Raw genomic sequence first — 26372 nt, 5'->3', positions numbered from 1 at the left:
AGAAAAATCCTGAGTATGTGAGCACATTAGTAAGTCCAGGAGAATGACTGAAAAACACAGCAGCCAACCTGCTGTCCACTCAGGCTAATGTCCACTGATGCGGGCAGCGGTGGCCCTGTGGGGCGACCCGAGTTCAGTCCCCAGCGCCGTGTGGTTCCCCCCACCCTGCCCCCCAAGCAAGGAACCAGGAGCAGTGCCTGAGCACTACCAGAAACTGAAAACCCAAACCCAGCAAACAAAAACCCACCTGCGGCGTGACCGGGAAAAGGAGGGCCAGGGGGTCTGGCCCAAGCACCTGTGTGGTGACAGGAGAGGCAGCACGAACAAGCGAATGCAGCCTGCTGGCCAGTCGGGGGACGGAGCCACAGCACAGCGGAGGGGGCGCTGGCCTGGCACACGGCTGACCCAGGGTGGACTGAGCGCTGCCAGGAGTGACCCCTGAGCACAGCCCGGAGAGGCGGACGGCCTGCTGCCTCCATGGCACACGTGCCCGAGAGAGAGCTGCCAGTCCACCAACCACCAAACATGGGGTGCAGGAAAAGTGGGGCCACACCGAGGCAGTACTCAGGGGTCACTCCTTGCAGTGCTTGGGGGACCCTATGGGTTGTGGGGATCGAGCCCAGGCAGGAGCGTGTGCGAGGCCAGTGCCCTCCCCGCTGTGCCAACTCTCCGGCGATGAAAACCGAAAGCTGCCCAGACCCGTGGTCCAAGTCAAGAACCAATTAGCAAATCCTCGGCTCGAGGGAACCGGAGGCCCAGGAGCTTATGTTTATGCAGAATGCTGTCATTTCTTTCTCTTTCAATCTATGAGGCTGGAACGGACAGCCTAATATTACAGAGAACTTAGTATTCGAGAAGCCTATGAATTCTGCTCCTTAAAATAATGCCAGACGTCCACACTCATTGAGATATGGCAGATATGAAGCATTATTTTGTCACCTCAGCGGCAAACAGAGTCAAAGATATTAGAAACCCGAATAATGATGTCATAAAAATCTCTGGGGGCTTGTTGATATTAAAAAGAGTGAATGGGGGGGATACGGGGAAAATAGTGAATTTTTATTTTTAGCAATAAGCAACTAAGTTGTGAGTATTGGCTTTTCAGGGACAAAAACAGGTCCTTTCATGAATGCTTGTGACACCACCTCCGTAGCTACTGAGGAATACAACCTGGCGAGCCGGTTAGTGCCACACACTCACTTGCAGACCTCAGCTTCGACTTACAGCACGTGTCACGTTTATATTCCGGCATCTCCTTGGCTATAAACAAGAGGTGGGGCTGGGAGCAATAGTACAGCGGGGAGGGCATCTGCATGCACACGGCTGACCCAGGTTCGATCCCATGTGGCCCTCTGAGCACCATCAGGAGTGATTACCGAGTGCAGAGCCAGGAGTAAGCCCTGAGCATCACCAGGTGTGACCCAAAAAAGCAAAAGACACAAAACCAAAAAAAAAACCTTAAGAGACCCCCTCAGGCTTTGCTCAGTAGAAGCGCAATCAATCCCCAACCCCCAGGCCTGGTCTACTTCTTTTATTAGATCAATATGATCAGACTGAATCAGTGTCCGAGTCTTCATACTCAATCTCGTAAGTCACAGCAGAAAAATAAATTGCCATTAATACGGGAAAATGCAAATACTGACGAGGTGCCTCAAATGGTCAAATGGAGTTAGGAAGCTAACCCCAAGGGGCTGCACTTGAAGAACCTGTTTAATCTTCACAAGTGAATACAAACAAGACATGAAATTTTGCTTTTCAAAGAGGTCTTTAAAAACCTACCACGAAAGCAACATGAGCAACAGACAATAGAGATGACCTCACACCAGGCTGTCTCATCACAGGCTCGAACGAGCCTCATCCATGAGTAAATCTGCCGAAAAACCCCCCCGTCTCCCTGTGCTTCCGGTAGTCTGACGGTCATGCCGAGGAACTGCCTCTGGTGCCATATAAGCTCATCAATGGCCATGATCCAGACACTCACAAATAAACATCTTGGAAGAGAGCAACACGAGAGCAACACACCACTGAGATGCCTCCAGACCTCAAAATCATCATTCATTAAAAAAAAAAAATTAACCTCAGCTGTATCACCGTATTTAAAATTTCAGAATTCCTGGAGCGGGTAGCTGCATTTGCACCTCATACTCTACACCACTGATGTACCAACAAGAGCTTAATGGCTCCAGGGTGAAATACAACAATCTTCACACACTTTCCTCTAAAGAAACTCTTTGGGATAATTTTTAGCAGACTATTATAAACACGCAATACAAAATAAATTATTTATGTCCTCCTTTGGGGGCAGGCTTTGGGAGTCGGGGTGGAAATATGGTGGTGGTAGGTGTAATGGTGGTCGGATTGGTGCTGGAATATTCAATGTAATAAATTATTGTGAACAACTTTATAAAAATTTTAAAAAGACTACCAGCTTCTGGGCCAGAGCAATAGTCCACAGGAAGGGCGTTTCCCTTGCACATGAAGCCTGGGTTTGATCCCCGGCATCTTACAGCGTCCCCTGATCACGGCCAGGAGTGGTTCCCGAGTGCAGAACCAAGAGTAACCCCTGAGCATTGCCAGGTGTGACCCAAAAAGCAAATAGAGCAGATGATTCGGTTTCACTTTCCTCCTTCCTGTTTCGGTCTTCCACAGTAGGAAACAACGCATCAGTATCTTCATCTCACTTTGCACAACTGGTTCGGGTATTTCATGAGTGCACGCTCACAGGAAGCACGTGTGTATGCTAGGTACATGCATGTCACACGCACACAGTGCAGTGGCAGCAAATTGTCCGAGCTGCCCAAGCCGAGAGCAGCGACCCTGCAACAAGATTCCCTCTCGGTCAGCCTCAGACTGGCCTCTGGGGAGCACTGAGCCAAGGGAGCCTCCCCAGGCCCTGCATGGAAGCCGCGACAATGATCTTCTTCATTTTACACTCGAAAGCACGAAGCTCAGGAGTCTCGCCAGCTGCCCCCATGTCCCGGGGAGACCCGAGTCCAGGGCCTGGTGTCTGCGTAATTCAGGGGCGCTACTTGCAGGCCACGTGAGTGGGCCTCAAGTTTCTAATTTAGAGATCTTGTAGTGCAGATGCAGAGGCAGATGAGGGAACAGGTCGGGGGGGGGGCCGGGGGAGAGGTGAGAGCACTCCCCACACCGCAGGGCTGAACTTGTTTGCCCTCAGCCCTGCTAGTCAGAGCGACAGGACAGGGAGGATGTTTGCCTTGCACGTAGCCAACCTGGGTGTGATCCCCCGCATCCCATATGGTCCTCCGAGTAGCACCAGGAATGATCACTGAGCACAGAGCCAGCCAGTAGCAAGCCCTGAGCATCACGAGGTGTGCCCAGAGTCTGCCCCCCAAGGCAGGACCTAAGTAATTTACTTTGTATTGCTTGTTAATGAATGTAGCACTGCTGTCCCATTGTTCATTGATTTGCTCGAGCGGGCACCAGTAACGTCTCCTTTGTGAGACTTGTTAATGAATAATCCACCAAAATAAATTTAAAAATCAATAAAAAAAATAAAAATCAATAAAAAAAAATCCTTCCCTCTGACCCTGCCACTCTGGGTTGGGGAGATGCAGCAGCCTAGCCCTCTGTGGGGGGTCCTGCGGCTCATCACCTGGTGAGTCACTGAATTTTGGAGGAGACTCGTCCAGCCAGTGCTCGCCCTTGAACACGGGTCTCGCTGGCTGGTCGTGATATTGCTTTACCTATTCCCACTCTGGAAAAGCCGGGTTCTCTCCAACCTGTCCTTCTCCTCCTCTCTCCCCTCTCATCTCTCTACATGAGGTTCAACAGAGATGATCATGCGTCACAAAAACAGCAGCAGCAGCAACAGGACGACAGAGGAGGCTTGAGCTTCAGTTTCCATGGCTCCTCCACTCCCAACGCCACGGCTGGGGCAGGAGTGAAGCAAGACAGTGTTTCCTGGAAACTCTGTGCTTAGAGAATCGGTAAGCTACGATGGGACAAGTGGAGTTTTGGGAAAAAAAATTGTCATTCACCTTTTGTTTTGGGGCCATACCTGGGGGTGCTCAGGGGTCACTCCCGGAGGGGCTCAGGGACCCTCCGCAGTGCTGGGCTGTCTGTGTGCCAGCCCACGCCTCCCCCGCTATGCCAGCCTTCCCGCCCCGGTGTCCTTTGAAACTGCTGCCTTTCGTCTTTTTGCAGCTACCACCCTGGGAGTCTCCACCTGGTGAACCTTCTCAGGACCCCAAGGCAAGGTCCCGGAGAAGGGCGCAGCCGGAGACTGCCACCTGGACAGGTCAGACATCTAAAACCACTCCCACCCACGCCTGTGCGCACACACATGCATGCCTGCACATTCACACACTTTGAGAAAGTAACGCCCATGAAGTCGAAGGTCTGGGCAGGCCCGTCATATAACAGGTACTCTGCACGTGAGCAGGGAGTGTCGGGAAGATTCCAGAGACTGAGAGGCTTCGAGCCCCAGCGACAGCACAGTGGGGAGGGCGCTGGCCTTGCAAGTGGCCGCTCTGGGTTCGAGCCCCACCATCCTATAGGGACTAACGAGCACCGCTGGACTGATTCCTAAGTGCACACCCTGCCGGGTGTGGCCCCAGAACCCAAACGTTTTGCCACCCTACATGGATGACAATGGAACTCTTTTCCTGCCCCGAGAGACATGCTGCTCACAAAAGGCTGAAAGGCTCCTCCGAGGGGCCGGGGCAATAGTGCAGCAGGGAGGGCGCTTGCCTCGCATATGACCGATTCAGGTTCGATCCCCAGTACCCCACAGGTTCCCCCAAGTGCCGCCAGGAGTAAAGCCCGAGTGCAGAGCCAGGAGTAACCCTTGAGCATCGCTGGGTGTGACACCCCCAAACAAAAGCGAAACTCCCACAGACACACGCGATGCCCCCTGCAGGCTGCTGACGGGCGATCCTTGCACTGGTGCCCCCCCCACCCGCTCCGCCACCCCCCACCACCCCGTGCCCGTCCGTGGGTGGGGGAGGGTGGTTACCCCTGGTGCAGGCCCGCCATGGGCGTCTCTCTTAAGGGAAAGAGCTTGGGGTAGACGATGGTGAACATGGGTTCCCCGCAGCGGTGGCAGTGGCCCAGTGGGCAGCGCAGCAGCTCCAGGAGGCTTCTGGGTAACGAGACAGGGGACAGACCCTCCAGATCTGGAAGACACAGGGAAGCCCGCCAGTCAGCAGAGCCGGCCAAGGGTGCCTGGGAAACACTGCAGGGGGCCTGTTTGGGGGCCACACCTGAGAGCACTCAGGGATCACTCCTGGCAGACTATGGGAGCCAGAGGGGGTGCTGGGGCTTGAACCGGGTCAGCTGTGTGCAAGGCCAGCACTCTCCCCACCATACTATCACCCTGACCCCAGTGTTGTATTTTGAGGAAAAATAAAAAAAAAGAAAAAGAGGCCAGAGCATTATTCTAGCAGGGAAGGCGCTGGCCTTGCACGCGCTGACCCGGATTCAATCCCTGGGAGTCCCCTGAGCCCCGCCAGGGGTGATCCCTGATCACAGAGCACAGGAATCAGCCCGCAACACTGCCAGGTGTGGCCCCAAACAATACGGAACACAGGTCTAACTGCACCCCCGTCAGTGTATATGCCACACGGGGCAGGCAGGGCCACACGCCTCTCGCAACCTTCGCATCTGCCCTCGGGCACTGCTGGGCAGTCTCCCCAGAGAACCACACTCGTGTAGTTAGTCAGGAACGTGGCCCCTGTTCCACTGGAGCTGGAAGCGGTTTGGCTTTGTTTGGGGGGTGCAGTGGTGCCCCCGCCTGCGCTTCCTGATGCTGCCTTTGTCCAGTGGGAGACGGACACTGGGGCTTCATGCCGGCCCGGCCTCTGGTGGACATGGCCGATCTGAGGTCAGGACTGCCGTCGCTGGGGGCAGCGGGGGGGCTCCCTTTCTGGAGGGGCTGCCCTGAGGTGGGGGGCGGTGCACATACCTTTGGGGGTGCGGGAGCAGGCGCGGTGGAGTGTCCGCATGACCAGCTCCTGCAGCGGGAGGACGGTGTCCTGCCCCGTGCCCACGGCCTTCACCTCGGCGGGCAGGAACACGGTGAGCGGCCCTGACGAGAAGGCCAGGAGCTTCGCCTCGGACACCTGCAACGGGGCCCCGCAGCTGCCGAGAGAGGAGGGGCGGGCGGGGCGTCAGGAGAAGAGGCCCTGGACCCCCGCGGGGTTCCCCACCCACTCAGCCCCCACTGGGAGTGATCCCTGAGCACCGCCAGGTGTGAATCCCCAAAGAAAACAAGTATTTGGGAGCCTTCCTTGGCCCTTCTCCTGCCCTCCAGCGGCCGCCGGCTTTCTGTGTATTTGGTTCTGGGCTTTTGGGCCATTCCCCAGAAGTGCTCGAGGAGCAGGTGGTGCCAAGGATCGAAACCGGGGCTCCTGCATGCAAAGGCCTGGGCTTCTGGCCCTTTGAACCCTGACCCCAGCTGCTGCTTCTTAGCTCGTGTGACCTCTCCATGAACCCTGCCCAGGACTCAACACCGTCAAGTCCCAAATGCAGGCTGAGAAGCCCAAAAGCCCGGTTCTCGGGCTCCCACGGATCTGTCCTCAGCGCTGTGGCCCACGGGAGGTGGCGAGCGGCTGCGGGCGTGGCACGGGCTGCGGGGGCGCTGAGCTCGCGTACCGCCTACCGTTTCCCTTGGCCGTTACTCCCGCTAGCAGAACTGGCTCCTCGTTCGTGAATGCCACAGGAACTGCTAATTACGTTCATGTGGCAATTAACAGTAAATGTCTCCTCTGCTTGGCACCAGCCAGGGCAGCTGTGTATAGAACCCGGGTAGCGAGCAGAGGGCAGACCCGGCCCAAGGGCCCTTTCTGCGCTCCAGGGCCGACGTGTGGCCCGTGATCTCATCGGCATCAGTGATGGGAGAGCAGCAGGAGCCCCAGAGGCGTTTCCCTGCGTGCTGGGAGGGGTCAAAGAGGCGCTCAGGCACACGGGGGACGGGATTTTGTGAGCGAGGGGCCGGGAGGTGGGGAGGTGAGGAGGGCCCGGGAGGCGTTCTGAGATGATGGAGCGCTGAGAACATTCCCGCCTCACATCATCTCAGGGCTGAGCTGCCGTCATTGCTAAGGGAGGGGCAGTACCACAAGGGCCTCTGGGAGACGCTGCAAGGCAGAGGCACTCCTGAGAAGCCCTGCTCGAACACACGATGCACAAAGACTCGGGTGACAGGCTGCCAGGGAGCAGACACAAGTCCAGTGTCCCACAACTCGGCTACCACAGGCCAAGACTCGGCAAACACCAGTCTCGGTGTGGCTGGGGGACAAACTATGATTAGGATGACGATAAAAGGCACAGGTGGGGTAGGTACGGTGCCAGCAGGCCAACCTGCACCTGCGGGCCAAGTGCAGCGGCAGCCTGATGGTGCCCTCAGGCTTCCTGAGGCCCCAAATTGCTGCTGTGCCTTTGGCCAGACCCCAACAACGTGGGACCAAGTTTACCAAGAAATTAAATGGCCAAAAGTTAGGTATTTACACACCCACACATGTACACCCACAAACCACCTCCGGCTCAGCTACACAAGCTTGTTTATTGGCCTTGTTTCAGAGACCCACAAATAAATCTCGAAAGAGATCAAAAGCCACAGTTAATCTTGTTTTTTTTTTTTTTTTGCTTTTTGGGTCACACCCAGCGATGCTCAGTAGTTACTCCTGGCTTTGCACTCAGGAATTACTCCTGGCGGTGCTTGGGGGACCATATGGGATGCCGGGGATTGAACCCGGGTCGGCCGTGCGCAAGGCGAACGCCCTACCCGCTATGCTATCGCTCCGGCCCAGACACAGTTAATCTTGAACTAGAGTGAGGCGGGTCAGCCTGGAGTCGCACAAGCAGAGCCCCTGGCAGCCTCTTGTCTTCACAATCCAAAATTGCCGCCACACGCCCGGCCTGACTCCACTGTCTTAGGACGGACCTCACCAAGATAAAATCCGCTGAAAATTCTGGCATGTGGGTTTTGTGACTGAAATCTCCAGGCTTTCTGGGGTCGGGATGGGCTACCTCTCCCCAGCTCCCTGTTCTTCCGGAAGTCACATCCACACCCCAGAGCAGACACCTGATTGAAAAGCTACTCCAGCCTTACTGTCCAAAATACCAAATGCCCTGAACTAATACCATGACCTCCTAGCAGCTGTATTGCAAACCATAATGCACAAAGGGAAAAGGAGAGAGAGAGCAAGAAGGAAAGTGTCCCCATAACAGGGAGTCTGGGGGCGAGGGGTGGGGTGTTGGGGGATGGTTGGTGGGAAACAGGGGACACTGGTGGTGGGAAATGTACACTGATGGAGAGATGGGTGCTGGATCATTGTATGACTGAAGCCCAATTATAAACAGCTTTGACGTGGTCTATCTCATGGATATTCAATTAAAAATATTTTTTAAAAAGTAATGTGGAATTCATGCTCAATTCAATCAGCTTAATCAATGGCTGAAAAAATAGTACTCCCACATTAAAAAAAAAAAAGGCACTGGGGCTTAAACCACCCGCCCCATGCCAGTGCTAGACTCACGGGACAGAGAAGTGGGGAGAGGCCTGGGATGGCTGTGCCCTGAAGACCCAGGGCAGTGGTCTCTATTGGAATTATGGGGGGCTGGAACAACAGGACAGTGGGGAGGGTGTTTGCCTCGTACAAGGCTGACCCGGGTTTGATCCCCAGCATCCCACAGGGTCTCCTAAGCTGTCCAGGAGTGATCCCTGAATGCACAGAGAAGAGTCAGCCCTGAGGACCACTGGTGTGGCACCAAAACAAACAAAAAGAATTAGGAATAAATGATCTGTTGGAGGATGAAATCCTGGTATGCTACAGTTCACAATGTAATGAGAGTCACTGCCAGAAGCCTTTCCTTAAACTCTCTGAATGTAACAGATCTTGCAGGAATTGTCTGAGATTAAATGCCAAAGTGATTGCAAAAGATTGTACATTTGGGGGCCAGAGTGATAGGACAGTGGAAAGGGCACCTGCCCTGCACATGGCTGACCTGGGTTCGATCCCCAGCACCCAGGGTCCCCTGAACACAGGCAGCAATGATCCCTGAGTGCAGAGCCAGGAGTAAGTCCTGAGCACTGCTGTGTAGCCCCCTTCCCCCAAAATAAGATTGTGCATTCGAACCCTTAAATAAGCATAAATTGGAATCTAGTACCAATATTAGTACCTTTTAACAACAGTAAGCTGGCTCAAGTATTGTTCATTTGGATCCAGAATGTTTTATCAGATCCCCCCCAACACACACACACACACACACACACACACACACACACACACACACACTGGAACTGGTTTGCTCATTACCATATATTACTGTATATACTGTATATTACCATGTGTTACCTTTATATTACAGTACTTACTGTAGATACTGTATATACTGTGCACACTGTGTGTTACTGTGTATACTATATACAGTGTGGCCTTTGTGGCCAACCAGAGCCACACCAGAATCAAGGACAGTGACTTCCAGGCATCAAACACCCTCCTGCAGCAGGGGGCAGGGAGCCTGGGAAGGAACGCGGGGCACGCTCCCTTCGGGGCTGCCAGCTTGCATCACCCAGTCTCCTGGTGGCTGAGGGCTCGGCCCTGCTCCGGGCGAGCAGGAGAATCTGCACGAGTCTCCAAGAACTGACTGGGCCTAACGAGCGCATCTGTCTCACGGCCCCTTCAGCAGTGGCAGAAAGCACGAGGGGAGCTGCGAACGGCAGCCCGCCCGCCCAGTGTCTGCGAGGAGGGCTCTGGGCCCCCGCGCAGGGTGAGGTTTCATCAGCCTGCAGAGACGCTCGCCCGCCCGCCCGGGGCTTCCCAGGACAACTCTCTCATTCCTCCTCAGGGAGGGACCTGGTTCCTGCGTCCTGCCGGTGCTCTGGGGCAGGCACCCAGGTGCTCCGGGCCACGCCGGCCCCTCTGGACAAGCTGACGTGTCGCCCCGTCCTGCTGGGAACACGGCTCAGGAGCCCAGGCCTGAGGATGCTGAGGACGCCAGGGCGTGAGTGGCACGTCCTGGCACCGCCGCTGGATTCCAGGCAGCCTCTAAGGTCAGGCTCGGGGGGAGCCTGGCGCCCAGCCTTCCCCTGTGGGCGTCACGGTCCGCTGCCTGCAGAAGCTGAAGCGGGGCTCTCTGGGACCCCCGGCTGAGCGGGAAACCAGGGCGGCTCTGCCGGGAAATGCCCACCAGGTTGATGAAGATAAACATCGGATTTGCTCGCATCAGGCTCGGCGGGGGCCCAGGGACTATTTCCAACTGTTGCGCTGTGAACGGTCCAGCCGGCCTGGTGCCAGGGCTGTTGCTACAACCAGAGGCCCAGCGCCTGGCGGGGTTGGGGCGGCGGGGCAGAGGAAGAAAAGTTTTTCCATTCATGCCAAGCCCGGGGGCATCTGGGACCTGGCTGGGCCACCGAGTTCCTAGCGCTGTTTCCTTTTGAGCGGAGAAGGAGGAAAACTCACGGCGCCTGGGCTACTCACAAAGCACTCGCGGGCCCGGGCCTCCCGGCTACCACCGGGCGGCGTCTACGGAGACACCGGACAACTGAACGAGCTCAAGGCGTGCAGGGGGATTCTGAGGGACCCAGGGCCGAGCTGGGCTTGGGGGGGCTTACCCGCTGCACCCGACGACCTTGTTGTACAGGTAGGAGGGCAGGCCCTGCAGGTGGGCGTTGTTATCCACGAACACGTACTGCAGTTCCCGAGAGCGACCGAGATCTGCAGCAGAAAGAAAGTGGCCGTGGGGCTGGAGCGATAGCACAGTGGGTAGGGCGTTTGCCTTGCACGCGGCCGACCCGGGTTCTAATCCCAGCATCCCATATAGTCCCCTGAGCACCGCCAGGGGTAATTCCTGAGTGAAGAGCCAGGAGTAACCCCTGTGCATCGCCGGGTGTGACCCAAAAACCAAAAAAAAAAAAAAAAAAAAAAGAAAGTGGCCGTGATGCTGGCAGTCAGAGGCCAGGGGCTTCCAGGCCTTCAGGCGGGACACCAGAGCAACGGAAAACGGGGATTCTGGATGGGAACTGGCAGCTGCATTCCGGGGGAGCAGCGGGGGCTCATCCAGCGGTGCTCAGGGTAGAACTTGGGTCTGAGGTGTGCAATCCGGGGCTGCATCTCTCTGACCCTTTGTTTTCGGTCCCTGGGGGATCTAAGCCGGGTCTCCTTCCTTCTTACCTACGAGAGCCCCGTACTGCCACCCCCTCCTCCGACTGTCCCCTCCTCCTTTCCTACCACCAGCCATGTCTCTCTGGCCCCGACTGGACTTTTTTAAATTAAAAAAAAAAAGTTACAAGTATAACTTATATACAATTATTATTTTTTAAATCCTTTGGGTCATCCCCTCAAACAAATTTTTATTGTTGTTTCACTTTGGTTATTTTTGTGTTTTTCTCCCCCGCATCCCCCCAGTTTTATTTTTTATTTGTTTACTTTCCCCAATATTCCCCTTACAATATATAAACACAGGTTTACAATGTTGTTCATGATGATTTGTTACAGGGCACCATCTATGATGCCAGGGAGTGGAAAGAGGTCACGTGCCTGGCAAATGCCTTATCCGCCCCATGATCTCGTCAGGTCCTGGTCGGAGATTTCAACACCTCTGGGATGAAACCTGCTGTTGACCATGGAAAAAGGACTTAACCTGCACTCCTGGCAGGGCTGGCTTCGGGGAACACATGTGCTGCTGGGGATCGAACCCAGGAAAGTTGCACGCAAGGCAAGCGTCCTGCCCACTGTACTATCTCTTTGGCCCTTCATGCGCTTAAGTTTTTAATCAATGCATTTTTATACTCCGTCTACCCCTCTCTTCTCCTTTGGCAACCTGGGTTCTGTTATCAACGGTTGATCTTTTCATTCTATTTCTGTTTTGTCACCAACTTTCCACCTTTAGGCATTAACTACCTATCAGGATACAGAGGTAAAATCACCGAATCCTTGTCTCTCCTTCTGACTTCTTTTGCTTCCCATGATTCCCCTGCAAGCTCCTACTCTCTTGTAAACTGCATCTTCTGTCAACAGCTGCCAAAAATCCTACTGTATTGATGCTTCTCCATTACCTACTGCACCAACAGACGAATCAGCTGGTTCCCTAGTTTAACTGCAAGAAACCTTGTGGGTGAACCACCTTCTTGTGGTCATGGTACTGACACTGAGTTGGTGCCCTGATGAGGCTGGGCCTTCTGGATCATACACACTAGCTTGGTCTTCAGCTTCCCAAGGATGCTCGGAAGCATTTTCCCATGACGGCTGCACCTCTGCATCCATTTCCACCAATCACGGGCGAGGTCCCTTGTGTGCTGCAATCACTGCTTTTAGAAAGAGCTATCTTCCCAGATGGGCATGGTTTGTTTCTGCTATCCAGGAAACACCTGGCAGTGCTCGGGGATGACTCCTGGCTCTGTGCTCAAGGCTCACGTCTGGTGATGCTCAGGGGACCCTCTGTGGCATGAAGGATCAAACCGGGGTTGGCTGCAGGCAAGGCACATGCCTCACTGGCTGTCCTATATGCCTGACCCTCCACTGTCATCTTGATCTGCGTTTCCCAGGAAGCAGGGAGCACTTCCCGCATGCTCTGCACGGCATCCTGGGAGACGCTGCCTCAAGCCGTTGACATCTGCTAGACTTACAGGCAGAGAAAACTCAGGACTACTCCAAAAAAGAAAAGAAAAAAAAAACACCCAAAAAACAATCTGTATTGACCAAATCCACACCCTTGCTGGTCTCAGAGTTGCCCTTTAGAATCTTTTGAGCCCGTCCTCACTGTCTATTGCTCCAACCCCCCAAGTCAACTATTTAATAGCACTTTGGTCTGGATACTACCACAGTCTCTGAATCCCACTGGGAGCTCTTTTTTTCTGTTTTTGCTCCAAGGCCACATCTGGTGGTGCTCAGGGCTCTGTGCTCAGCGGTCACTCCTGACAGGCTCGGGACCTTACGGGATGCCGGGGATTGAACCTGAGTCTTTCCACCAAGTGAACCTACATAAAAGTCGGCAGGAGTGAGAGCACAGGCCAGAACCGAATCGGCCCCTCCGGCACCACGCTCTTTCTGACCCTGTTGGCGCCACGTGGTTAGAGTCCACTGGGGATCATGACCTATGATGGTTCTGGCCACCCAACATATCATCAGGAACAGTAACGCTGAAGTATATGGACTTCCCAGAACTCGGGGTGTCCTGAGCACTGTGTGGAGGGTGCTCCACCAAATACAAAGATAAGGAAAGAAGAGGAAAACAGGAGGAAATGTAGGCATCCATGGCTCACAAGTCTGAGGGGCTGCCGTGATCTGCTGCGGCTGGACACTGGCGAGCCTCTGTGATTCCACTCTCGTTTTCCTAGACCCCGTGGGCCCTGCAGTGGACATGTTTCCTTATAAAATCTACTATTATTGGGGGTTGGAACAATAGCATAGTGGGGAGGGCGCTTGCCTTGTGTGCAGCCGATCGGGGTTCGATCCCCGGCATCCCAGAGGATCCCCTGAGCAATACCAGAAGTGATTCCTGAGTGCAGAGCCAGGACTAAGTCCTGAGCACTGCCAGGTATGACTCTCCCCTTAAAATAAAAGTTACTAATATCCCCCTTTTTCTCTCTCAAAAGACTGTTGGACTTCTCAAACTCATAGCATGCAGAGGAACTGGTTTTATTTTGTTAATTTCCTAAGTGCAGAATTTAATTCTGTTTGTAGGAAAGGCATCCTCTTAAGTGGGACAATTATTCATTATTATTCAAATCGGTCCCCATGTCTCTTGGTATTCTGAAATGTCCTTGAAGACATTTTAATGGAGAAGAATATGTATCCCTGTATTATGCTGGAAAGTAGTTCCTTTCGGGGGACTAGTAAATTATTCACATTCCTGACCTCAGAAATAAATCATCCACTCTAGAAAATTCTTTCCCCAAGTCCTCGGGGCTGAGCAGGACAGCTGAGACACAGCAGTTTCCTACTTTCATTTTTAATCACACTCATTATCCCCCAAATTAATTCCCAGTGAAAAGAAACAGAAGATGTCAGTACAGTCCTTTTAAGATAAAGAAGCCACGACAGATGTGCTGCAGGGACCAACCGCGGCCCTCACGCTGGTCAGTAGCGGGGAGACACGCTCCGTGGGCAGCCACGCGGTCTGCTGTGAAAGCCCCGAGACTCGGGGGCTGGGGACCTGCAATACCAATCAGCAGAGTATCGGGCACAGTTCCTGCACACACAGGTCAACGTGCATCCTTTTCTTTCTTCCTTTCTTGGGGTCCTGGGGATCCACCCCAAAGCCTCACGCTCTGCTTCTCCGCCAGAAGTCAGCACCTCAGCGTCCCCGGGCGGGAATCAGCACCTCAGCATCCCCGGCGGGCGGGAGTCAACATCCCTGCACCTGCAACAGCGCTGGTCCCTTCCCACTGCTCAACACCCTCTGCCTACACTAGCGACGGTCTTCACGTCCTTTTCTGTATTATGTACAGGCTACATACTATATTTGCACTTGCCTCGAAGTGAATCATCTCTTCAGAGCATGTTTTATCTGTAAACACACTTTGCCGTACATGACTTTAAAAAAAAAAAAATGGAATCCCACGGGGACTGGAGAGACAGACAGCTTAGAGGTGGGAGCTCATGTATCACACATGTGAGGCCCAGTCTGATCCCTGGCACTGCATGGTCCCCCGAGCACGGCTGGGAGTGACCCTGGAGCACGGAGCCTGGAGCATGTCCCCACACAGAAAGGAAGACCCGGCTTCACCAACAAGCCACAGAGAGGAAAGCGCTCCTTCCAGCCAGGGAGCCCACCTGGCGTCTGTGAGTGGCGATGACGTCGGGGAGCAGACACGGAGGGACGCACCCTTCCTCGGCGCCAGACCCCTTGCGGGCACTTACCGAGCGGCAGGAAGGCGAGGCGGTTTCCCGCCACGGAGAGCTCGCTGAGGCTGGGCAGCTGGCAGAGCCGGCGAGGCACGCACCGGAGCCGGTTGCGGTCGGCAGTGAGGCACTGCAGAGAGAGGCAGAGGTGGAGGCGGTCGGGCAAAGCTAGCAAACGGTTGGCAGACAGGTCCAGCGTCTGCAGCTCCTTCAGCTCACCAACCTCTGCGGCCAAAACCAAAACGAGAAAAGTCGCATCCTGAGCCCGGGACTCCTCCACGAGGCGCACGCGTGCGAGCCCGAGACAGCGCGGGGAGACGGTCCCGGCAAGGCGCTCGGCAGCCGTGTCCAGCCGGTGGCCAGGCCTGGACGCCAGGACCGTGCGGGCTAATAAAGCGCACTGTCAGGTGTGTACGTGAGAGCCTGCCGGAATGTTCCAGCACAAAGGAAGTGTGTGGGCCTGGACCAAGGCAGTGCTCAGGGCTCACTGCTGGCAGGCGCGGGGGGACCCTCTGGGACGCTGGGGGTCCAACCCAGGCAGGCACCTGCAAGGCAAACGCCCTCCCTGCTGTCCGAGCACTCCGCCTCGGACTCTGCTACTGGAGGAAGCAGAAGCTGGTTTCGAGAGTGAGACAAAAAGATGGTTCCACCCCTTCCCGGTCCCGGGGTTTTCGGAGTGAACTTTCATCTAAGTAGACAGAGACGGAGACGATGAAGACTAGTTTGGCAAGGCTGACACTCAGTTCTCCTATGAACTCAGTTAAAAATGAAAACTCTCAGTCCAAAAAAGAAAAGGCAGAGTATCTCTGGGGAAGTTTCCACCAGAGTGAAGGGTTAAGGCACTAGCCATGCACCCCATGAGCCCCGTTTGAAGCCTGAGTATCATCGATCAACAGTCCCCAAGCACGCTGAGGGGGGGTGACTCCTGACCACAGAACCCAGGAATAGATCCCGAGCACCGCCGGGTATGGCCCCCAAACCATAACCAATAATAACAAAATGCAACTATCAGAAGGTAACATTTGTAGATACTGTTCAGACCTGGGCAATATTTTCTGCTTGTTTGATTTGGGGGCACACCCAGCAGTGCTCAGAGCTTACTCCTGGCTCTGAACTCAGGGATTATTCCTAACGGTGCTGGGGGACCATCATGGGATGCCGGGGATTGAACCTGGGTCAATGTATGCAAGGCAAGCACTCCACCAGCTCTGCTATCTCTCTGGCCCCAGGTCTTTTGGGGGTTTATTTTTGGACCACACCCGGTGATACTCAGGGGACCCTATGCGGTGCCAGCGATGGAACCTGGGTTAGCTGCATGCAAGGCCAATGTCCTCCTCGCTGTACTAACTCTCCGATCCTTCCTTCTTCTTTCTTAAATATTAAATAAACAGTGTCTCTAAAACTCTTTGGCTCCTTAGAGTGTGTCCGCATCACTGCCACACGGTAATTACTTATCCCGAGTCTAAAAATAACGCAAGAGTGCCAATTTCCAGAGGATGACACCCGGCAGGTCCCCTTTAAATCACCGGTCTCTGCAGAGGCATGGACTTAACCTCACATTTAAGCGGGGGACGGGAAGGAAGCTGCCCACCCGGGCCAAGCCAGAGACCACACCGTCCATCACACGTGTGCCAGGGTGTTTTCAAGCAGAGGCTTTTTCCGGGACCGCTAAAAAAAGCTCCCATTTGAGTCCAGAGCACCCCAGGTGGGGGACAGCACACGGAGAAAGAAAAGACAATATTTTCAATGTCCAAGTCTACTGGGCAGGTAAACAGAAGTTATTCTTCTTGGGACCCATTCCCTTCCTCTGTGAGTTAGAAAGAATTTCTTCCCATAGGCTACTTATCTGCTCTGTGAGTTTGGCTCAAAAAGAAAAAAGAAAAAGGAAAATCCACAGAAGGGGCTGGAGAGGCAATGCGGGGAGCTGAGGGCTTGTCTTCAATGAGGCTGACCCTGGCTCCATCCCCAGCACCCCACCGGTCCCCAGGAAGCCCCGAGCCCCGCTGGGTGTGGCCTCCCCAGACAGATGAACCGTATGTAGACAGCATTACAATACTATTATAGTGGTAACATGATAATCACAATAGTGTAACAGTAATATGGTAGAATGGTAATGGGATAATTATATTCACAATAGATTAGAAAAGTAATACATTAATTATAGTATTATATACTATATGTGTACAGTTTATTTGTATACATAGAATTTTTGTTTTTGTTTTGGGGGCCACATTTACACATTTTCACACCTGGAAGGGAGCCAAGCAGGTGCCTCTGGGTGGGAAAAGACCAGCCTAGGCCTTACCTGGTCTGTTGGAGGGGCCAGAAAGGGCCTCTATGGGCCTCCTGTTTTTTAAATTTTTTAAAATTTTATTTTAGTTTTATAAAGCTGCTCACAGTAATTTATTACATTCAGTATTCCAACACCAATCCCACCACTTTACACCTACCTTCCCACCACCGTTATTTCAAATTTTCCTAACACCACCCAAACCTGCCCCCAAAGCAGGTCCTAAATAATTTTTTAAAAAATTCTTGTTATAAATATTCCACTATAAATGATTCAAAACAGTTTCCTTAGAGGAAAGTGTGTGAAGATTGCTGTAACTCACCCTGGAACCAGTAAGCCCTTATGTAAGAGATTACTAACAGGTCGTTACAGGGTGAGCCTTGTATGCTATATATCTATATCTATATCTATCTTTTTTTTTAAATCAATATCGGTTTCCTTCTACTTTATACCTCATCAAATGTGGTGTGCTACTCTTGGAACATCCAGTGGCAAATGTGGCCGCGCTCCAGGAATTCTAAAATTTTAAATAGGTTCACTGGCCTTCTGGCAGGATACAATCGAGTGTGTGTGGGGGTGATTTTCCTGGGGGCGGGGGTGGGGGGTGGTCAGCACGTTGCCCCTCTTCACCTCATCTCTCTGTTGCTGCCGTGTGCTGACTTCTATTCCTCTTCCCCACAAGAGCAGTGCTGTGTGAAACACGTCCCGGGCCCTACAGTCACACAGGTGCTGGGAGAACGGGCGGAGGAACTTAGTCACCAACTACATTGCTGCCAAGGGACAATGGGCCTCAAATTCAATAAGGATGACAAATACGATTTTTGTTTGTTTTTTTTGGGGGGGGGGTCACACCCAGTGATGCTCAGGGGCTACTCCTGGCTCTGCATCAGGAATCACTCCTGGTGGTGCTCAGGGGACCCTATGGGATGCCAGGATCAAACCAGGTTTGGCCCATGCAACTGTCCTCCCCAATGGACTATCGCTCCAGCGGCCCCAAATAAAATTTCTAACATCCTGCTGGGAGGACCCTTCTGGGTCGAAAGACGCATGCCAAAAGTAGACTATAGACTGAACATGATGGCTGCTCAATACCTCTATTACAAACCACAACACCCAAAAGGAGAGAGGGAGCAAAAGGTGCCAAGAGGTGGGGGGCGGGGTGGAGGGGATGGCGTGGGGGCGGTGGGAGGGATGCTGGGATCACTGGTGGACAATGGGCACTGGTGGAGGGATGGGTACTCGAGCATCATATGACTGAAACGCAAGCATGAAAGTTTGTAAGCCTGTCACTGTACCTCACAGTGATTCACTAATAATAATCAAGAAAATTTCTAACATCCTAAGTGGCCCTTCATAGTTTTATGATCTAGATCCAAGCTCTGCTCGACCACAAAGGGCCTAGAATACCTCCGCCACCCTGGTCCTGCCCAACCGCAAAGAATCACAAAGAAAAGAAAAAGAAGGGAAGGAAGATGCTCAAGAACATCTCCTCACCACGCGTGGATGAATAAGTGGATAAATGGGTGAATAAAGGCACTGGGTAGCAACCTTGCCAATGAATTCCCAACAGAACTTTTTATACGTTCAAGAAATGGCTCCAAAAACAAAAGAGAAAAGAAAAAGGAGCAGTCACGCTGCGCTGGCACTCTGCCTGCTGGTTTCGCGTGACTGCCGGAGCACACACGGAGCCTTCGGCGTTCCTCAACGGTGACTAGCCACGACTCTCTGGACTCTCAGACCAAGAAGTGCACTTGGCACCCGAGGGCCCTTGTAGTTTGCCACCAAGAAGGTTGCAATCGGCAAACAAAAGTTGACTCCAAACTCGTCTTCCGAAGCGGCAGTTAGAACTGCCCGCTAGCATGGGCAAGCGAGAGACGCTTTCTCTGGATCTATTCTGCCATCGAGATTTGAAACCGTTTGTTCTGAAGCTTCTCATCTCTCTGATTGCTCGTGGCAGTGCCCGCTAAGAAAGGTTCTTTTTGTGCAAGATTCACGGTGGCCACGTGGGGCCGGGGCTGGCTTGATGCGGCAGTGCAGGGCCGGGCGTACTTCACAGACCTCTTAGACGCGGCTCCCCCCCTTCTGCTGAAACAGCACAGTGGGAATTTGAGGGTCTGGCCTGAATGAGACCCACTGGACGTCCATTATGGACCAAATTAACAAAGTGTTCAAAGGCCCCTCGACAACAGTAAGTCACAAGAACAATGACAGAACGGGCTGAAAAGAAAAGCACAAGGAAACCGAGCAAACGCATCAAGACTCCCAAGCAGATCAAAACCGGGAGTTTAAGATGCCTTGGGCGCCCACAGTTACTTCCCTTTCAGAAACGTGTCGGTCGCAAGCAAAGGGGCCGGGAAAATGAACAGCGCCGGATTAATTTCTGTTCTGCTTGTCCTATTTATGACCTGATCCAGCAGTTTCGTTTTAAAAAATAATAAAATAAAAAGAAAATCATGACAAAATACCCAAAAAGCAAACTTAAAAAGTGCCCATCTTTGCCAGCCAAAGAGAGAGTCTAGCAGGGAGGGCGTCTGCCTGCCTTGCTCACGGCTGACCGGGGTTCAATCCTGGAACCCCCAGAGCTCCCCTGAGGCTGCCAGGAGAGATTCCTGAGCACAGAACCAGGAGTAAGCCCTGAGCACAGAACCAGGAGTAAGCCCTGAGCAACACCGCCCGTGTGGCCCCCAAAACAAAACAAACAAAAACAGTGCCCCTCCTTCACGGTTACGCAAATGTGGCCAATATCTGTACCCACAGCTGAGACCAGCTTCACCCACCGCCAGAGGCGCGTTTACTCCAGCTAAGCCAACGGGAACCAGTGCAGAGCCGAGTTCTCAGGGCAAGCAGGTTTAGGAAAACGGTTCTCCAAACACGAGAAGCCCTCGGGAACCTACTTCCACACACCAGTGACTGTGTACTGGTCGGCCCTGCCCATAGTACGCTTTCTTGATTGTTATGGGGCCACACCCAGTGATGCTCAGGGCTTACTTCTGGCACTGAGCTCACGGATCACTCCTGGCGGTGCTCAGGGGACCCTATGGGATGCTGGGGATCTAATCCGGGTCAGCCCTGTGCAAGGCACAGTCCTCCCTCCCAACGATGCTATCTCTCTGGCCCCAACACAGTACTTTTTGTCTTTCTACAGACAATGTAGAGAAAATGTGACAAGTGCTAAAAAATAAAAAAAAAAAATTTGTATTAAAAAATACTATTATAGGGCTGGAGCAATAGCACAGCGGGGAGGGCGTTTGCCTTGCACACGGCCGACCCGGGTTCAATCCCCGGCATCCCATATGGTCCCCCAAGCACCGCCAGGAGTAATTCCTGAGTGCAGAGCCAGGAGTAACCCCTGTGCATCGCCAGGTGTGACCCAAAAAGAAAAAAAAAAAACAAAAACAAAAACAAAAAATACTATTATAAAATTGTAAACATTTAAATACAACTATCATTTTTTAATTATTTAGGCATATGCTTTCTGTAGTGTTAATCTTTATGGTCTCGATATATGTAGCCACAGAAGATTAACTGAAGCCACTGAAAGAGAACGAGTCTCTGGTGTGTGTCTTTCGAAGGAGGGTTGCTCAGGACCACAGACCCAGGTTCAGAGAACAGGAGTAGGCCAGGTCTGGACGCCTCGCATACTAGAAGAAAAAGTGGTTTAAAAAAAAGAAAAAAAATGTTGTGTGTGTTCCCCTGGCTCAGGGGGGGTTTCTCCTGGCTCTACACTCGGGATCACTCCTGGCAGGCCTGGGGGACCATATGGGATGTCAGGGATCAAACCAGGGTGGGCAGCGTGCAAGGGAAGTGTCCTTGCGCGTTCCTAACTCCCAGGCCCCGAGGAAGTGATCTTTAGTCCGTACACAACACAACGCCGTGGACAAATGTGGCAGGAGATGAACAGATACTTTGCAAAGAAGCCAGATGGATGGGGGAACAGGCTGATGGAAAAGGGCTCATTATCACTCACGAAGGGAAAAGCAAATCCAAACACCCAGATGCCATCTCACCGCCCTGAGGGTGGCACCGGCCCCAGCGTCTGGAAACAACCACAGCTGCTGCGGCTGGTGACAACGTGTCGCATCCACCTTGGTGGCAATATCACCTGCGGAGATTTCTCAAAATATGAAAGGGAATGAGGCCCAGTGATACCCTCCTTGGCAGCTACCCTCAAACACAAAAACATTCACTTGAGTGGACATATGCAGGGGCTGGCGTGATAGTCCAGTGGGGAGGGCATTTGCCTTGCATGCAGCCAGCCCGGGTTCCACCCCGGCATTCCAGAGCACAGAGACGGGAGAAAGCCCTGAGCGCTGCTGGGTCTGGTCCCCAAGTCCCCAAACCAAATGTTTTTTTTTTTTCTTTTTGGGTCACACCCGGTGATGCACAGGGGTCACTCCTGGCTCTGCACTCAGGAATTATTCCTGGCGGTGCTCAGGGGACCATATGGGATGCTGGGAATCGAACCTGGGGCGGCTGCCTGCAAGGCAAATGCCCTCCCCGCTGTGTTATTGCTCCAGTCCCCAAATGGTTTTTTTTTTTTTAAAAAAAAAGAAAGGATATACGCACCCCTATGTTCACTGCTGCACTCAGCCCCGTCCCCAGGGTAAGGAAACTTGCCAAATGTCCAATGATAGTGAATGGATCAAGAAGCAGGTACCACCCAACAGCCTCCACTCGGGAACGGCCCAGCTCCACTGCTAATCTCAAGGAGACCAAGGAGCCTCCCCAGTCTCCAGGCGCTGGGGTGTTCCCAGACTGGGGGTGAAGACTGCGACCACGGACCCCACACCACCACCAGAAACCCCACAGCCCAGCTCCAGAAGAACACGATGCCACGACTCCTCCCGGGTAGGCTGGCGGGGGTTGAGAGCTCTGGGCCCCCTCAGGATGGGGCGGGAAGACCCCCTCCTGCCTGGTAGCCCTGCAGCCCAGCCACACCCGACACCCTCCGCCAGAGAAACGCAGCTGCACAGCTGAACTTCATCGAGCTGCCAGGCCACCCCAGGGTGCAGAGCACAGCTCCTGGCGTGCACAGCTACACACATGGCGGTGTGACCCCTCCGCATCTCCTAATAGTACGGCAAATCGGACGGGAAAGTTGCCCAGAAGGCCAGCAAGCTCAATGCGGGAAAATAACACAGAAGGTCCAACAGCTCCGAGCGGCCCAGTCAACCCTCGGACGGAGACGTCTGTGACGCCACCGAGAGTGAGCACGATCACCACGATGTGACTTTCACTGATCGATTTCCTGATCTTCCCGTCTGTCGGTGTGTTAGTGCCTGCAAGGGGACAGGATGGGGTGAGGGGTGGGAGACTGGGGACACGGGGGGGGGGGGAAGGTCACACGGGTGGTGGGATTGCAACTGGAACAGTAAATCCCCCCAAAAACTGTACTATGAACAACTTGGTAAATCATGGTGTTATTAAAAAAAAAAACTGTTTATAGAGACAACAGAAAACCATGCAGTTCTAAGAAAGAAGAAAAATAAGGCAATTTGCAGTAACATGGATGAAACTAGAGATCAGACTGAGTGATGTCAAAAAGGGACAGAGACAGAATCTCTCATGTGCGGGACTTAAAGATACATAGCAAGGGGGCGGCAAAGGGCCACGGATTCACACAACTAAGTATTGGGGTGGGGGAGTTGAAAGGAAGAGGCACTGGGGACCTTGGGTGAGGGAGGTGGGTACACGGGTGATGGTGAGGTGTTGGAACCACTGTCACTGTCCTCCTGTTGTTCATCGATTTGCTCGAGTGGGCACCAGTAATGTCTCCATTGTGAGACTTGTTACTGTTTTTGGCATATCAAATACGCCACGGGGAGCTTGCCAGGCTCTGCCATGAGGGCGGGATACTCTCGGTAGCTTGCCGAGCTCTCCGAGAGGGACGGAGGAATCGAACCCGGGTTGGCTATCTGCAAGGCAAATGCCCACGTACCCAGGAAACCACAGAAGCTCAATCAAAACATTTCTTACTAAACAGAGAAAGGAACTTTGCACACTGACCCAGGCCCTGCCTTGCAGGCATGAGGCCAAGGGTTCGATCCCCGGCACCGCCCACATGTGCTGAGTGTGGCATATCACCTCGAAGCTTAGGACGCCTCCTGCGGCTCTGCCAGTGCCTGAGTCCTGGTGAGCACCACAGCCAGGAAAACAGCCAAATGCAAGAACAATGGCTTCACAGCGAATCGTGCTTCCAAACTCTGCCATCAGCGTGGGCTTAGAAACAGAGCACTGTGCCCACAGATCCGATTCCACGCTGGATTTTGAATATCAACTGGGAAAACTGAAAGGGTCATCTTGGGGGAAAAAAGAAATCTCATTTTCCGAGTGGCCAGATACATAAAGGTGACAGAAATGAGATCACGAACCAGCAGTGGGTGTTGGTGCCAGGCTCAGCAGCCAAGAACATGTTCCAAAATGTACTGAAGACACTTCAGCATTGGGGGTGGGGGGCAAGTGACAGCACAGCGGGGAGGGCATTTGCCTTGCACGCAGCCGACCCTGGTTCTATCCTCGTCATCCCATATGGTCCCCTGAGCCCCGCCAGGAGTAATTCCTGAATGTAGAGCCAGGAGTAACCCCACAGCACTGCCGGTATGACCCCCAAAACCAAACAACAACAACAACAACAACAACAACACCCCTTCAGGGGATGGAGCAATAGTACATTGGGGAGGGTATCTGCCTTGCATGCAGCTGACCCGGGTTCAATCCCCAACATCCCATGTGGTCCCCTGAGCACTGCCAGGAGTGATTCCTGAGTGCAGAAGCAGGAGCAATTCCTAAGCATCGCTGGGTGTGACCCAGAGAAGAAGGAAGAGAACCCTTTAGCATTAACTGGAGTTGAGAAAAGCAAGGCTCCTATTAAAACTAATAACCAAACTTTCTGAGCAGAGTCACAGCTAATCCAGCACCGTCTGATAAACACCACTAGGCCAGCACTAGGAACCCAGCCACCAGGGTTTCCACTTGGAAATCTCTGCACCTGAAAACACCAAGGGAAATACAATATTTTCCATATTTCATTTATTTATAGTTTTGGAGGGGAGAGTCGCACCCAACATTGCAAGAGTGACCCCTGGCTCTGTGCTCGGGGGCCACTTCTAGCAGGGCTTGAGGGACCTGATGTAGTGCCGGGGGTGGAACCTGGGTCAGTCGTGTGCAAGGCAAGAGCCCTCCCTGCTAGACTATCTCTCAGGCCACTGAATTCAATTTTAATTGTATTGATTTTTGGTTTTGAGGCCACACCCAGCAGTGCTCAGGGGTTCCTCCTGGCTCTGCACTCAGGAATTACTCCTGGTGATGCTCAAAGGACCCTACGGGATGTCGGGAATGGACTCAGGTCAGTTGTGTGCCAGGTAAATGCCCTCCCTGTTATACTATCACTCTGGCCACTAAACATCTTTTTTTTTTTTTTAAATTTGCGCTTTTGGGTTACACTCGGTGATGCTCAGGGGACCATATGGGACGCCCGAGATTGAGCTTGGATTGGCCGAGTGCAAGGCAAGCACCCTCCCCGTTGTACTATCGCTTCGGCCCCTGACTATAGTTTTTAAACCATCACTGTCACTGTCATCACTGTCATCCCGCTGTTCATCAACTGACTCGAGCGGGCGCCAGTAACGTCTCCATTCATCGCAGCCCTGAGATTTTAGCAGCTTCTCCTTACTCATCTTTCCCAACTATTGGAGGCTCTTTCAGGGTCAGGGGAATGAGATTTGTTATTGTTACCGTATTTGGCATATCAAATATGCCACGGGGAGCTTGCCAGGCTCTTCCGTGTGGGCGGGAGTTTTTCACTTCTGGGGCTGATACACCTACTCTGCAGTATTTTCGTACCACTGACACTGGCTGCATGATGTCATCAGTTACTGCCGTTCCACTTGGATACCCCAAGAAACAGATCAGGAGGCCCAAAAGACACTCAACAGGAAAGTATTCCAGGGCTGGGGAGACACAGCAGGAGAGTGCTGGCTTTCACCCACCCAACCCAGGTTCAGTTCCCGAGCAGGGCCAAAGGCGTGTGGAGACTCCGGTAGCTACGCCACAGCCCCACGGGACTCCCGGGCAGAGGGACACCTCCAGCCCTGACCCTCCGAGTCCACTACTCAAACTCCAGCCCGAGTTCCTGGGAAGTCAGCGTCCACGCGCCTCCGTGTCCCCGCTGCCACAGCTGCTCTGGGCGCCCGGCAGACACGCGAGAACCATCACTGCGGGCTGCTGCAGAATCCAGAATGGGCAGGTCTGGAGGGGCCCCACTCTGCCAGGGGGACGTGGGGAGGATGGGGGACACGTATCCACAGCCTTCAGGTCCGTCTGGGCACGGGTGGCTGGATACCAACTGTCCCACTGAGACACGCACACCAGAACCTGTCAGACAGACCCCGGAGGGCGCCCCCACATCGGGTTACCTGGAGGCAGGAACTGCAGCTGGTTGTTGGCTAAGCGAAGGTGCCGTAACGCCCTTAGGTGGCCGATTTCTGGGCAGACGACTTCTAAGGCATTGTCGCTGAGATCCAAACACTGGAGTTTTACCAGGGACCCTATGGCTTCAAAGAAAGCAAAGGTCAAGCAAAGCTGACTCAAGCCAGATGCAAAGCTCAAATGAGGCACCACAGTGTCACTTAAAATGCTCTATTAATATTAATAAACAATGATAGCTATAAATCCATATTAATAAAGACAATACTATATTAACTTTAGCATCTCTGCCTCTAGTTTGAGCTCTGTCTTTTTTTTTTTTATTTTGTGAGCAACTGAAATTAAAAAATTTTTGTTTGGGGTAGACACCTGGTGGTGCTCAGGGCTTACTCCTAGCTCTGGACTCAGGGGACCCTCTGAGGTACTGGGGAATGATACTGGGTCAGCTGCATGCAAGGCAAGCACCCTACCCACTGGACTACTGCTCCAGCCCCGAAAATCAACTTTATGTCAGTGCTCTAACTTGTACCTCGATCTGAAATATAATGAAAAGTGAAGACAAATAATAAATAGTGAACCAATACAAAACCTGGGTTGCTAAGTAATTCATGAAACAATATATGACAGTCTTTTTTAGATCTACCCCAATTAACTTGTTTTTATTACACTTGGATTTGGTCATTTTATTATTTGCCAAATAACTCACCTAATAATAATTTGCCTATCACCCTAAGTATTGCAGGCCTATTATTTCTTAACCAATTACTAATGAGGGGAGAAACGTTTTGAAATTAATAAAATTTTAAGTCCTTTTATATTGGCACAGTTTGAGTTTATTTCTTTCTCAACCT

The 26372-nt window shown here is 52.9% G+C and overlaps 1 protein-coding gene across 2 annotated transcripts in view; it reads right to left on the bottom strand.

Moving 5' to 3' along the window:
- The window catches only part of LRRC28 (leucine rich repeat containing 28), a 38300-nt gene that overhangs the window by 2323 nt on the left and 9605 nt on the right, over positions 1 to 26372 (bottom strand). Inside the window, exons 5-9 of one of the 2 annotated variants that reach the window (XM_055143097.1) lie at positions 25512 to 25649; positions 14826 to 15032; positions 10577 to 10679; positions 5927 to 6102; positions 4979 to 5138 (exon numbers count right to left, since the gene is read on the bottom strand). In XM_055143097.1, the coding sequence (XP_054999072.1) occupies positions 4979 to 5138; positions 5927 to 6102; positions 10577 to 10679; positions 14826 to 15032; positions 25512 to 25649 (784 nt within the window). The remainder of the gene's footprint in view (positions 1 to 4978; positions 5139 to 5926; positions 6103 to 10576; positions 10680 to 14825; positions 15033 to 25511; positions 25650 to 26372) is intronic. The other variant, XM_055143098.1, reaches the window with a different exon arrangement.

This window comes from Sorex araneus, chromosome 6 (assembly GCF_027595985.1).
Source record: "Sorex araneus isolate mSorAra2 chromosome 6, mSorAra2.pri, whole genome shotgun sequence".
NCBI lineage: Eukaryota > Metazoa > Chordata > Mammalia > Eulipotyphla > Soricidae > Sorex > Sorex araneus.
The sequence above is the reverse complement of the archived record's forward strand: the minus strand, read 5'-3'. Positions and strand labels throughout refer to the sequence as shown.